Source organism: Etheostoma spectabile, chromosome 7 (genome assembly GCF_008692095.1).
Source record: "Etheostoma spectabile isolate EspeVRDwgs_2016 chromosome 7, UIUC_Espe_1.0, whole genome shotgun sequence".
NCBI lineage: Eukaryota > Metazoa > Chordata > Actinopteri > Perciformes > Percidae > Etheostoma > Etheostoma spectabile.
In genome coordinates this window covers 11,924,192-11,937,886 of record NC_045739.1, presented here as the reverse complement: position 1 = coordinate 11,937,886, position 13,695 = coordinate 11,924,192, and the positions used below count along the sequence as shown (strand labels likewise).

The following is a 13,695-nucleotide window of genomic DNA, read 5'->3' as shown; positions in this document are numbered from 1 at the left end:
CTTGTAGCCAAGCTGCACCAATCACATCGGTGTATCTGCTATGGGCGGGCCAGAGGAGAGCTAAACAGATGACAACAGTTTACTCTACCAGTTAGCTACGTTGGTAGCTAAGCATATGGGGCTCTGGATACGTCACCCCATGTATTGACGTGATTGGTCAAAGTGTTATCCAATTGCGTGCAGTGGGATTTTCCAATGCACGCTTGGTGCCACCCCTTGGGTGACTTTCATTACTCGATGACAGACCCTTAATCCTTTTGGATTTGGGTCTAGATTTCCAGGCTAGAACTAAAACAAGATTGTACAAAGCCATTTGAAGTTCAGCCCCAGTTTTGGTCCTAGAATATCAAATTAAAGTTGGCTTCCACAACTAACACATTTATAGAAGCAGAAAGAAAATGTCACTTAAGTTACACTCCAGTGTTTAACAATAAAATATAGCAGTCACACAATTCAGCATAACAACAAATTAAATCTGGCTGTTCACTATCACATAGGAAGTGTCTTGTCTAAATACATGGCAGAGAGCATGCAACTGGATTTAACAACACTCAAAGTCAAAGTCAAAGTCAGCTTTATTGTCAATTTCTTCACATGTCAAAACATACAAAGAAATCGAAATTTCGTTTCCCTCTATCCCACGGTGACAACAAGACATTTTAACCAATTTGGTCCACAGACAAACATAACATTCAAGTAAACAGTATAAAAAGTAAAGGATGCTTACTCCGCCAGCATCTCTCAATGGCTCTGCATCAAACAGCTGACATCTCTCAAGATGTGTAATAAAATTTTTTCTTTTAGTCTCTGCAGCTGCATGAACTGCATGTCTGCAGCTTGAATTTGGTAGAACCAACTTAGTGCTCCCAGCTTTCTCACTTGAACCATAAAGAAAAGGAATGCTAAAAATATAAAGGCAGGATGCCCACTAGCCTTAAAAAACAACCCTCTTGATCAGATCCCACAGTTGCAGGTGTATCGATCTGCTCCGCTTCTTTGTGCACAATTGCACTTTTATACCAAAAAACATGATGAAGCTAGTTTGTGGGACAATCAATCGGCATACATTATCCCCAGCACCTGAAAGACAGTCCTGCTCGGGGCTATTGCAAAAAGCTCTTAAAGGACAGGCAGGGGAGAGTGGCAGTGTAAGTGTGAAAGAGGGAAAGGAAAAATGGAGGAGGGTTAGAGGGGAAGAGAGGAGAGTGTTTATTCTGCTGTTGCACAGGATGAGGGAAAAGCGTACCTGTCTCCTCAGAGCCTGCGTTATCCAGCAACTAGCAGGGCTGGGAGAGGAGAAAGAGCTAGAGAGAGGGAGAGGCTGTCCTGGCAGGGAGATGGAGCATGCCAAACAGCAAATGGCCCAGGATGGCGTCAGCTTTCTTTTCAAGATGGGTTAAACATGATGCGAAGGAGGGATGGAGAGAAGCAAGAAAGAAACACTTGAAACATTCAAATGATAAAACTGGTTAAACACACGCTCTCACACCAACGCACGCACAGAGTCCAAGAGTCACATCCTGTACTCCCTTAATCTGTCCATGTGATACGTACAAAGAGCTGGTCCAGCAGATCCATTAACTCCCCCTCACATCCCTGTGTGTGACCTCCCTCTGCTCTGTCTGCCTCCTTGTTCAGGCCAGCTGTCGCTGCACTAGCAGCCTCTGGAGCTGATCCTCCTCATTTAAATGCCTCTGACATCTATCTGGAATGTACCACAGGAGGGGGGAGGGGGGGCGACGATGATGACTACGACGTACACAACCAGCGGATGTGGGTTCTCATGCTGTGAGTTTCTCTAACAACACCCCCCTGTCCACCACTTTATCCTCTGTGCTGTGTTTTGCTGTGGGGGCCATGTGTTCAGGATGTTTGTGTCGTCTGTGTGTGTAAATAAAATGGTGCTGGCTCAGCTGTAAGGTCTGACATGTCTTGGTCTTTTTTTTGCCTGCTGAATAGCGGCAGTCTGAAGGAGATGACTGTTTAATAAATGAGACCTTGCATCCCTCCGTGTCTTCTCGCATGAATGAAATTAAAGGGCCAGCACGTTGTCCCGATTGTGGTTGCAGCAGTAATTTCTGGAACTTGCTTTCCCATGCTAGAAACACAGAACTGTGTGTATGCTGAAACGGATGAAATATATTCACTTCATATTCAGATTCATTCCGACACAGAATGAATGTTTGTGAAATCTGTCATTGTGTGCAAGTTCTGCAGTTATATCTTTCCCAATTATGCTTCTGCACCAAGCGCAAATTTGCCCTGGATAACAACCAAAGCTTGTGCTGAAAAAAAAAGTGTAAATAAAAACAATCGAGTCCTGCCAGATCGAAACAATGACACATTTATTTAATGCTCCTGAACTTTAATTAAGTCAAGAAAGTTTAGAGAAAATATGCATCCCTGGGTGCCTAATTGAGCTTTTCAGAAATATTTTCATGACTTACAGACAAACGTTATTGAATCTATTGTTAGTTAAGAATTCCATTAAATTGCAAGTGTTTGCGCTGCCTATCTTATCTTCTCTTGCTCAGTACTGTGTGGAGTTTATTCCAGTTGTCTTTTGACCCTAACGCAGAATATTGTTTAAGCATTTGGCAGGAAACATCCACATTACAATTTTTTTCTTATTGTTGCACCTACCTACCTACCTACCTACCTGTAGTATATATACTGTATACATGCATAAATGAACAATATGTTTATTCAAAAACCGTAAATAATTTCCGGCACTGTAGTTTCTAGCAAATGTTACTCAAACAGAAGTAAATACTGTATTTAGTGGGGACTATTTTCAGTTCGCTGGTGAGTTTTTACAGCAGCACAATGTGGGATTGAGTCAAAATAAACTGTTCCAATGTTAATTTTTATGAAGGAGCATGTCACACAGTGCAACGGTGAGGCTCTTTGATGTGTTTATGTAGTTTTTGGAGAACGATCCGCTCTAGGAGAGCTGTGTCAGGTTTTTTCTACACAGCCAATACTACATATATTAATTGTTGGATTTGTATTTTTTAAGAGGTTTGTTGACAGTAAGAAAACATACAGACTTTCACTAGGCATCAATCATTTCTGAAGCTGTTTTCACCATCTGTTATAAAAGCAAAAACAATGCTCTTTATTGTATTTACAAATCCTATTATAAAATCCTTTTGGAGAGAGCTGCTCTTAAACTGGAACAATACAGTTTGACTGGACTGGACAGAAAAAAACCCTGAGCACTACAGAAAGTCAAATGCAATCTGACTACAAGCAAATGATCGCTCTGCCTCTCAAGGTTAAATTATTTGCACATCATAGCAAAATCAGCTTTCAAGAGGACTAATCAAATTGATGTCGCCCCAAGAGGAAAACAACAAACAAGATTGCTGTTCATTAGTTAATCATAGACAGTTAAAGAAATGGACCAACAGATCCCGTTGCACTGGACAGAGACCAGTGAAGGATATTAGAAGCATTTTTCCAGTGATGGCTGAGCGTTACTGTGCAGCCTCCAACTGAGCTTGACGACGCAGACGTGACGTGGGCAACCTGTCTGAAAGTTGTAAATTCTGGTAGCTGTGCCAAGAGAAATCTCAATCATTCCGAATCTTGCGACAGAGAGTGTATGTATATGTAAGGAGATAACACAGTCACAGGTTAATTACTGCTAACTAAAATGCTAGTTAACATTAGTAATTAAACCCAAACAGCTAATGTAAGTCGAAACTGTCTGCGAGCTTCTCCTGACAATACGGTGATTTGGCAACTATACAACAGCAAGTCGCGTGGTTATGACCCAATCGTTAGCCTATTTTTTAAAAAAACGTCTGCTACGGAGCCTTAACGTGAGATACAAGGTAATGGTGCCTTTTATACATTGTTTTGTTTCTTTAGAAATAAAAAATAGACAAATAGAGTCTTTAAACGCTTCAGATGTAAAGTTATTCCCTATCAAAGTGACGTCAAAATGAATGGTAGTCAATGGGAGGCTAATGTTGGGTGATGGCTTCGTAGCATTAAAATGGCGCCATGGGAGCTACGCTTAAAGAGTAGAGACTCACCCCCTTGTGATAAATCAGTGCAGCTGCATTTCCTCTGACCACGCTCTCTCTGACGGCTGAATACTGCATCACACACAAATCAGTTTCTTACAGTAACTGGGGGGGTACGTCATTGGAGTACATGGACCCCTAGGGGTACTTTGGAGTACTGCAGAGGGTATGTGAGATTTTGTTTTTAAATGTTTAAATAAAAATATCAGTCAGGCATAATTCCTGAAATAATTATACTATAAAGGATGGATTTGGACATTGTAAACATTTGAAAAAGCATTTAAGTGTTTTTCAGTTACAATGTCAAATTAGATACTGCAGCACTTTAATATGCCTTATGCTTTTTTATTTTTTTATCTTTCATTAGCAATGCATCACATTTTATAACACAATGACATATTTTGAATGACATTTCCAGGGCTCCATAATGATTTTCGTTATCAATTAAGTTAATTTGTTTTTTATCATTTAATTGTTTAGTTAATTGTGAAAAAATGGCGTTCACAATTTCTTAGCATTTTTAAGTAATGTTATGTCTTCAATTTACTTGTTATCCAGCTACATAGTTTAGACAATGTTATAGATAATAACACATTATTATTATTGTATACTGCATAATATATAGGTTGACAAGGGGCACGAATTAATAACGGGGGGGGGTTGGCAAAGTAAAGCGCAATATTTCCTTCTGAAATGTAGTGGAATAGAACTTTAAGCAGACTCAAATTGAAACACTTCAGTAAATATACAAGTACCTCAACATTGTACTTAATTAGATGTACTTAGTTACTTCCCACTACTGAAAAAAAGGTGCCGATAGACAAAACACTTCAATATTTCAGCCACTAGACATTTGTGCTTTAATTTCAGATGACGTCTACAGTAGCATGCACTGTACCTTTCAAACAAGACACAGGTCCACAGGTCGATGTGTTCCAAACAGCAGCTGGCAACAGGTAACTCTAGCTACTGTATCAGCCCACCATTAAGTATGAGCAACAACAAGAGGTGGTCCCACCCACAGGGCACAAGTCCATGAGACCTCTAGCAGGCCACATGTTGAGCAGCAGAGACAACAGTATGCATTGTGGATGCACACGATGAGTGACTCACTAAAGGTTATTGGATGAAGGTGTGTTGGGGTGAGAGTATCAGGGTTTGGCTAATGATTATTTATATTGATTGCGTTACTGGGGAGTGATAGGGTTTAACATTTAACCTACATGGTCTTTCTCCTGTAATTATTTGTTTATGGCACAGACCCTGAAATAAGTGGCCACGTAACGATGACAAGAAGTGACACAATTAAAGGAGGCGTGAACAAGATGTGAGTAAAGTACAAGGAGTTTAAATGGCCATTATCCATCTCCTGTTCTCTATACATAATCATTCTGAATGACGCTCTGATTGTATTGTAGATATTTTATGTTTCATGTTATTGAAGTATTGCTTTCCTGCAGAGGTGCAAAGTAATTATACACTTATTTAACATACGTTTTACACTACATTCATTTGACAGCCATAATTACTTTTAAAGACTTTGAAGATTGCAATTTTACCTACAAAGCCTGTGACCAGTTTATAAAATATAATTGGCATAGGTTCAACTAGCAAATGGTTGTATAAATCTCAAACATAGAATGCTGCTTACACATTAATGCATGAGTAATAATATATGATAGATAATAATAGAATAGATAATAAATAGAAGATATGATAATATAATCCTGGCAGGAGCCCTTTTGTTGCATGAGGACTACTTTTACTTTTGATATTTTCAGTATTTTTTAGTAGTGTACTTTGATTTTAAATGCAAGTATTTGCATTTAAAATCAAGTATTTTTTTTTTTTTTTTTACAAAGCGGTAGTATCAAAGAAACAAGACGTTTAAAATATGTAATTATCATTTAGATTATGTGCTTTGTTCCATTATCTCATTTTCTTTATATTTTTATATCTGAAAAGTAATATAGTGCTATATAATATGTTTATAATATTTTTCTGTGTGTTTTTCTCTCTTGAACGATATAATAATGGCTGTTTATGTCACTTACTGCACTGTACTGTACAAAGCTTTCATCCGTGAGCAACAAACACTCTTCTCTGATTTGAGAGAGACAGAACAGGCTAACTGGTGAGTGGGTGGCTCTCTTATCTCAGAACTACCTTTTTCACAGCCAGAGAAGTGATTCACACACTGCCGTTCTCTGCAGAGATCACTCCATAAAACGTGCAATAATGTGCCAAATATGGACAACACCCTACTTCAGCTCTTCACATCATAACTGCACAAGAGCAAAGGGCTGTCTGATAGACATTGAGCACTATATTATATGTATAGGGGGTCTCTGACCTTTAAAGAAGGCTAAGATGTGAATGATTCAAACTCATTTAATGCCATTTAGATGTGCTGCAGCCTTCCACGTCTAATCCACTCTCCTGTGCTGACTGATTGGCCCATTAGATTGGATCTGAAGTTCAGAATTCTTATTGAAACAATCTAATAAAACAACGCTCCTGCAGCATGACAAGTGTTGATTTAGACAATCGATAGGCAGACGAGTGAAATAAAAGTGTCAGATGATAAATAATTTATCTTGTCATAAGCCACCGCAGCAGATTTAATTATAGCAATCATTTTATTAAATATTCATTAAGCATGTAAAGACATAACACTGGCATTTATTAGTCAATCCAATAGAGTTAACCAACTCTGAAAAAACAAAACAGCAGACACTGAGTCACCTAAATGTCATCTTTGCCGACTCAGATGGTCCTCTGGATGCTTCGACAACATAAAATGTGAATGTTGTCATAATGTGCTTCTGCAAAGACTTTCTAAATCCAACCACAGAGGCAGAATATGTGCACAGTCCTCTATACGTCTAAAAAAACAACAGAAAAGCTAATCTGTCTCTGTTGAACATAAAAGCCAAGATTGTCTCTCATCATTCCAGTGACGATTTACCCCTTCAGAACAATTTCTAAGAGTCACCGTCAACTTTAAGCAATAAATGAGGATAAGTACAGAGATTACAGCCTCCCCCAATCAGGATGCTCGAGCATCCTGATTGGGGGAGGCGAAATACACAGACCTCCAGCTGTTTGTTGTCAGGACTAAAATTGAATCGCTGACTACCTTGACAGTCACTGTAATATTACAGCATGTCTCTGTCGGTTGTACGCGCCCCCAGTGGTAATGTGTCATGGGTGATTCTTAAAGATACTGCATCTTTTTAAGGCAATGTTTGTGTGTGTTATATAATTCTAATATGTTAAAAAAAAATCTGCCAGTAGAGGGAGATTATACCATCTGCCTCTGACACAAATAAACACATTTCTAGATATCAAGAACTACTTTTTTTCATCCTTGACACAACTACACCAATTTTTTCTCATTAAATGCAGGACATTAATACATACTGAATGAACCTCTTTTATGTTCCAGAGAAAATGTGTTTAGATTAAGAGATGACACTGACTGAGCAGATGGAGGGATATTTAAATGACTGACATTTCGTCATGGGGTCATTCTACACTCTTTGTAGTTTGGATGAAAGGCTGACCAGTGTGTGCATACATCAGAGTAGAGGTTAATCCTCTCATTCAGCATGGGATCAAGTACTGAGGTACCAACCTATATATTCTCTCCAGGCCACATACTGCCATCAGGCTAAATGAAATACACCGTCATCACATTTGTCTAAGCAACACATAAAGTATTTTTAGGTGCATTTTTTCACAAGCCAAGGGGTCACTGACACATAAAGCGGCAGGTAATCCTTTAAGTTAAAACACAAAAACTGACAAAAGGATTTTCATTTGAAAAAAACACGTTATGCAACATGTCAGCAGCGTCAAAATGTTTTCAAACAGCATTCACTGGTTCTACTGTAAATTTATTTCTGGCTGATGCTACAGAATATATGTATGCTTGTTGTGTCATTTATAAAAACAAGTCTGGAAATAAGGAATGAGGCAAAAAGCTAGAACCCAGCACACTGACGTAAAACTGCAGAGGTTGAATGCCAAAATCCTTTACAAAGAGCATCTTCTGCTCTGCTACACCTTCCTGAATCAACAGGTTTGCATATCCCCCAAACTATTTGCAGAAAAAAAGTCTTCGTACATCACCTTAATACAAAATTCACATTGTACAGTCCAGAGCCACAACACCCGAGGGTCATTTTAAGTGAGATTATGTGCGACAACACACTCAAACCTTCACCTCCTTTATCCCCATGTGCCCTCCGCTCACCTGTGCTGGCTGCATACTGCAGGCTGCCTCGCTTCCTGAAGGGTGAGATGGGCTTGTTTTTGGCCCCGGCAGCGGTCCCTGGGGGCAGGTTGGAGGACATAATCCCAGTTTGTAGGGTTCAGCTTGGCACGGTTGGGAAAGAAGAGCTGAGTGAGTCAGAGCTGCTGAGGACGGAGCGTCGAACAACTACAGAGTGAGAGAGGAGGAGAAGATAAGAGAGGAGAGGGAAGAGATGTAGCACAGATGCTGGGAGCTCGATGGGGTTTGATTGCAGTCAGAGAGTGTGTGTGTGTGTGTGTGTGTGTGTGTGTGTGTGTGTGTAAGTGTGTGTGTGCTACGTGCCTGTGAGCAGGAATTTCCAGACTGGTTGGTCCAGCATGGGGCTGTGGAGCATCCCTCTGCAGCGAAACAGACCCCACCCACTCCGAAAGGCACTCGTGCCTGAGCTGCAGCGCTGATGAAGGCTCGGCTTCCCTCCTGCCATGCTTAAATACACACCCACGCCACACACAATACACACACACACACACAGGAGCCTGCAGTTCTGCTGTTTCCATGACAACCACAAATCTATGTGTGGGCAAACCAGAGGGGAGAAAAGTTGTACATTCTACAATTCTACATCAATAAAAATATTTTATAATAAACAATAATAATAATGGTAATACTACACACAATACACAATACACTGTGGTGTAAAGTAAAAAAAACTTAAAATAAAATTACAGAAGCGTGGCATTTGTCGGTCCATTACTTTTGTCTAGACTGAAAACCTTTGAACAAATTGCCAATAAATGTCGTACATTGTGCCCAGAGGAGGAATCCCACTCACTTTTCATCTAGCTGCATCATCAGGTCAAAATCTGTTTAATACTTTGATTTATGACCTAAACAAAAACGCAAAACTAATGACATTCCTCAGCTGTACCTGTTCAGTGCTAATTAGCACACGTTGTTGTTGGATTGGACAGCAATGTAGCAAATGATTAAATAATTTAAGTCATCCTCTCTTTTCTAATGTGGAAGTGGAGAATTATCAACAGACAAAAGCTGAATTCATGAAACAATTAAGATGTTGCAATTTTAACATGGAACTAAAAAACTGTTAAGTGACTATTAATTCAAAGGTGATTCAATGAAAACTAGCTTGACACACTTGTGTGTTTTAAGTTTTGGGTTATTTTAATTATGATTTAATATTTTGTCTGTAAAATGTAAAAATAACTCTTCACAGTGTCTTTTGGGCTTTCTTTTTGGGCTTTAAACATCTTCAAATTGCTTTTTTTTGTCTGTCAAACAATCATACCCCAACCAAGTCAAGTAATTGATTAATCGACTAATCATATCCGCCCTAATTATGTTCAATGTATGATCACACACACTTGACAATCACTGTGTTGTTCCACCCTTTCTGTAGGTCTCATCCTGAATAAATGACTCTTGTGTCCGTATATATCACATTCATTCTTATTATTTGATTATTGTGACTTCTCACAAGCCGGTGAGTGGAGACAGTGTGATAAGAAAGGACAGTAGTGACAGGGCAACCTGCGGTGCAAAGTGTTCTGAGAAATCAACTTGCTGGTTTGAAAAATCTCAGAGGGGGAAAGAAAAATAAAGAAAAGGAGAGAGAATGGCTTGATTTAAAATCCTTACAATCAGATCAAAGAACACATTAAGTGAACCAAACACCACAGTAGATGTACTTCCAAAACAAATCTTTAGATAAAACGAGTAACATTCGCTGCGCAATTAAAGCACTCAAGTATTGTCAAGAGTAATTACTTTGACATCAGTGCAGGATGTGCAAAAATTCATTAATTGCTTCAGAAAGGCAAATGAGAGCACAAATGAATACAGACTAGAAGCTCACTGAAAAACAGATTATTCAATGCCAACCTGCCCGAAACCCCATGTCTATTCAGTCTTGATATAATCACTTGAAACATACTATACTTTACTTTATTTCAGACCCAGGGGATCCATATCACAATAACAACATATACAAACACAAAAATACAAAATACAGAGCCTTCCACAATGTTCAGTGTCTAATATACAGACATGTTCGCCAATGGCTCCAAAGAGAATCTGTCAGAACTGCGTACAGGGTAAGCCAAAACAGTGATTATGTCCTTTTTCTGTCTAAGATACCCTATATATAAATCTATACATCAGGTTATGTAAAACAGTAGTGCAAGTAGGTACCCCAACGCTGACAAACACATGGCTTGAACTGGAGCTTCTTGGAGCTCTCAGCAGCAGCCTCATGCTGTCATAAAAAGAAAACAGAGACATATGTGTGTAAAACAGAAACTATACGCAATCCTCCACTTTTAAAAATATGAAATAAGCAACTGGAAATTAACTGATAAATTATGATGAAGTAAAAAACAGGAAGGAAGGAAGGAAGGAAGGAAGGACGGAAGAGCACTGGAGCAGTTTGCACTGTGGAGCTATCGCCCTCTTGTGGTATTTATAGGAAAGTAGTGAAACTGAAACAACATCATACTGCAGTCTGTAAGTCTGAAAAAGAAAGAAAGAACAGGGAAAGTTACATTTTTGCTTGGTTCAAGGACACACACACACACACACACACACACACACACACACACACACACACACACACACACACACACACACACACACACACACACACACACACACACACACACACACACACACACACACACGCTGCCTCTGTGTCCACCATTTGTTTGGATTAAAAAAAAGAGTTGCAATTTAGGACGCAGGCTTTTTATTGTGCAGCTGACGAAGTGTTTTTTTTTTTTTTATCCAGATGGTTAAAAGAGTCTTTAAAGATTTTGACGATACCTTCACAACAATGTTTAGTGTTGTTAAACAGTTTTCTGTGTTTTTCAGAGATTGTCAGGTTTTTATCTTGCGGAGAATCAAATACTGACAAGCTGATGTACCCGTCTGATGTTTGTAAAAATGAAGATCATGGTCAGTGAGAGTGAATGGGTCCAAAGTAAAAACACTGTGACACTGTGTGTTTTTACTGGTGAAGGATGTTGAGGAATCCAAATAGTGTGGTGTTTTGCATGAGAGATGAAGCTGATAAGATGATGGGTTATTTGTAAAGTGACAACATCTTCTGCCCTGAGAACATTTTCAGAGCAGATGAGGATGGACGGATGTGTCATGGATGTATGGATGAACAGAACAGGTGTTCTGAATTTCACTGTGGTTTCATGCAGTGCCTGATAGTGATGGAGAGTTACAGACAGCTTGAGACAAAGTGTTGCTGTATCATACAGTAAGTGAACAGCTGAATGAGGACAAATGGTCTGTTTGTGATGTATCCATGAACAAAATCACCTTAACACCACTCCTTGTGCACTCAGACTTATTTTCACTTGTTGCCTCTAAAGTTAATCTGTCTGTTGTTAATCCCTCTTCAGCTGCAGGAAAACATACATTGACCTTGGACAAATAGCTTTCTCCTATAGCAAAGACGTACATGCAGCCATTGACAAGAGATTAGACTTTTTTCACAGTTGACATTCTGACTTGCTATGGCAGGAAAACACTGTTGTAAAAGATGACCTTAATGATGGCTTAGTTTCATTAAGTGTCCCAGTAAGCTATTTCAGTGAGTCAGCATGCACAATATGGGTTCCCCCTTAGTGGAATGCAGCTATCATTCATGTTAATAAATACACCAAGGCTGATCCTGCTATGTCAAAATGTCTGCAGTGAAAAAAGTCTATTAGAAGAGAATTTGGATTAAGGTTTTTTTAAGTGAGAATCCCAGCATGCACTATGCAGACAGCAGGAAAATGTATTCCATACAATGTGTGGCCAATCCGATACAGGACATAAAGATAAAAACATTTGACTGTGACACATTTTGGCTGTGGGAGGAACCCGGAGGAACAAAGATGGATGAAAACATAAAGGAGAGAAAAAGTTAAACCAAGGGTTGGAGTTTCAGACTGTGTGAACAGAGCCAGAGAACTCTGCAGTTTTGATCAATTTCTCTGAATTTCTGCATTTTGCACAAGTGACAGAACATTTAACTCTATGCAAAAATCAAATTACTTTTATGGAAAATCTTTTGTTTCTGGAGTTTATGTTCCCAAATTTCAGGTTTTTCATAGTTGTAATTTGTTTTATCCCCACTATTGTTGTTATGTTTTGAATTTCACTCAGAAATACTGAGAAAATTCACTCAAACAAAATTTACAAATAACAAAAATTAAAAAAATTGTATGATGCATAATTAAAATTATTTTACACTATAAGTACCTTATAACTCTACAGAGTTAAAGCTATAGTGCATAGTTTCTGTCACCCCATGGAGAAAATAAGTAACAAAACTGTTGCTAGTAACCAAGGAGGACACAGAGGATTTAAAAAAAATATGATGGACTCTTCAGAAAAGTCATTATTTTCACTCAAATTTTTGTGCGGGAAAGTCGCCGGACAACACCATTTTCTGAACATAGCCATGCTGAGAAATACAAAGAGTTTTTTTGTGGAGATTAATTAGCTTTGTATGCTCATTAATATCCAAAAACCTACGCAGCAAAGCTTTAATGGTAGCTACATGATGGAGTTACAAGATGTTTTGTGTAAGAGGATTAACGGCGAGTATCACAACATCTTGCTACAGTACGCAGACCGTACAGCGTCACCAAGCTTCCCCTATGCGTCATCTGAGGAAGTTCACTTATTTATATATTTTTCTCCAGACTTGTAGAAAAGCTTGTCGAGTAAAACCACAAGCTCATCAGTTGGTGGGGACATCCTAATGGAGTCTGCAGAGTTTGTACAAAGTACCATCACCACACGTCACACTAGTCACACATGATCTATCAAACACAAGTTACACTTCTGTCAGTTTGACCCCGGCAGGATATAGGAGATAGGAACATCACTGATTTATCAGAGATCTTTGATTATTATCTATCTGCTTATTTATCTCCCTACTCTGATGTTCGTTCAAAGAGGCTCTACAGTGCGACCTCATCCTTTCTGCACCGTGATATGTATGTTGCTAAAAACATAAGACCTACATGTTCAGTTTCCCTGCACCCACTGCCCAAAAAGACAATGTGTTAATCCCCTCTCTCTTGAGTTGATCTGAGGCTCTGTGGGTAATCTTGTCAACAGATCAGAGACGCATGGACTGAGCAGAAGCGGGGCTACGCCATCCACCTCCTAATGGGATTGGCCGCCATCCCTAGATGTGCTACTGCGATTAGCCTGCTTGAAAGCGTTTGAGGATTTAGACCTGAAACACTCTGCCCAAGGCAATTAACACTACATGGTTGAATGACATGACTGTAATGTTCAGTTTCTCAGCACAGAACTTGACTCTGCCATGGTGTAAGGGAAGCAGTATGAAAGGGAAAGTGGGGTTCTTGTTTTGGGGGG

At 39.2% G+C, this 13,695-nt stretch overlaps 1 protein-coding gene across 6 annotated transcripts in view; it reads right to left on the bottom strand.

Annotated features, from left to right (window-relative positions):
- ampd2b (adenosine monophosphate deaminase 2b) overlaps positions 1-8,841 on the bottom strand; it is a 29,096-nt gene extending 20,255 nt beyond the window's left edge. The window contains exons 1-2 of one of the 6 annotated variants that reach the window (XM_032521245.1): positions 8,635-8,841; positions 8,293-8,478 (exon numbers count right to left, since the gene is read on the bottom strand). In XM_032521245.1, coding sequence (XP_032377136.1) covers positions 8,293-8,392 — 100 coding nt within the window. In that variant the 5' untranslated portion in view covers positions 8,393-8,478; positions 8,635-8,841. Of the gene's footprint in view, positions 1-1,246; positions 1,379-1,501; positions 1,698-4,932; positions 4,952-8,292; positions 8,587-8,634 lie in introns of those variants that run through there. The other 5 variants (XM_032521249.1, XM_032521246.1, XM_032521250.1 and 2 more) reach the window with 5 other exon arrangements.
- Positions 8,842-13,695: the final 4,854 nt, after the last annotated feature.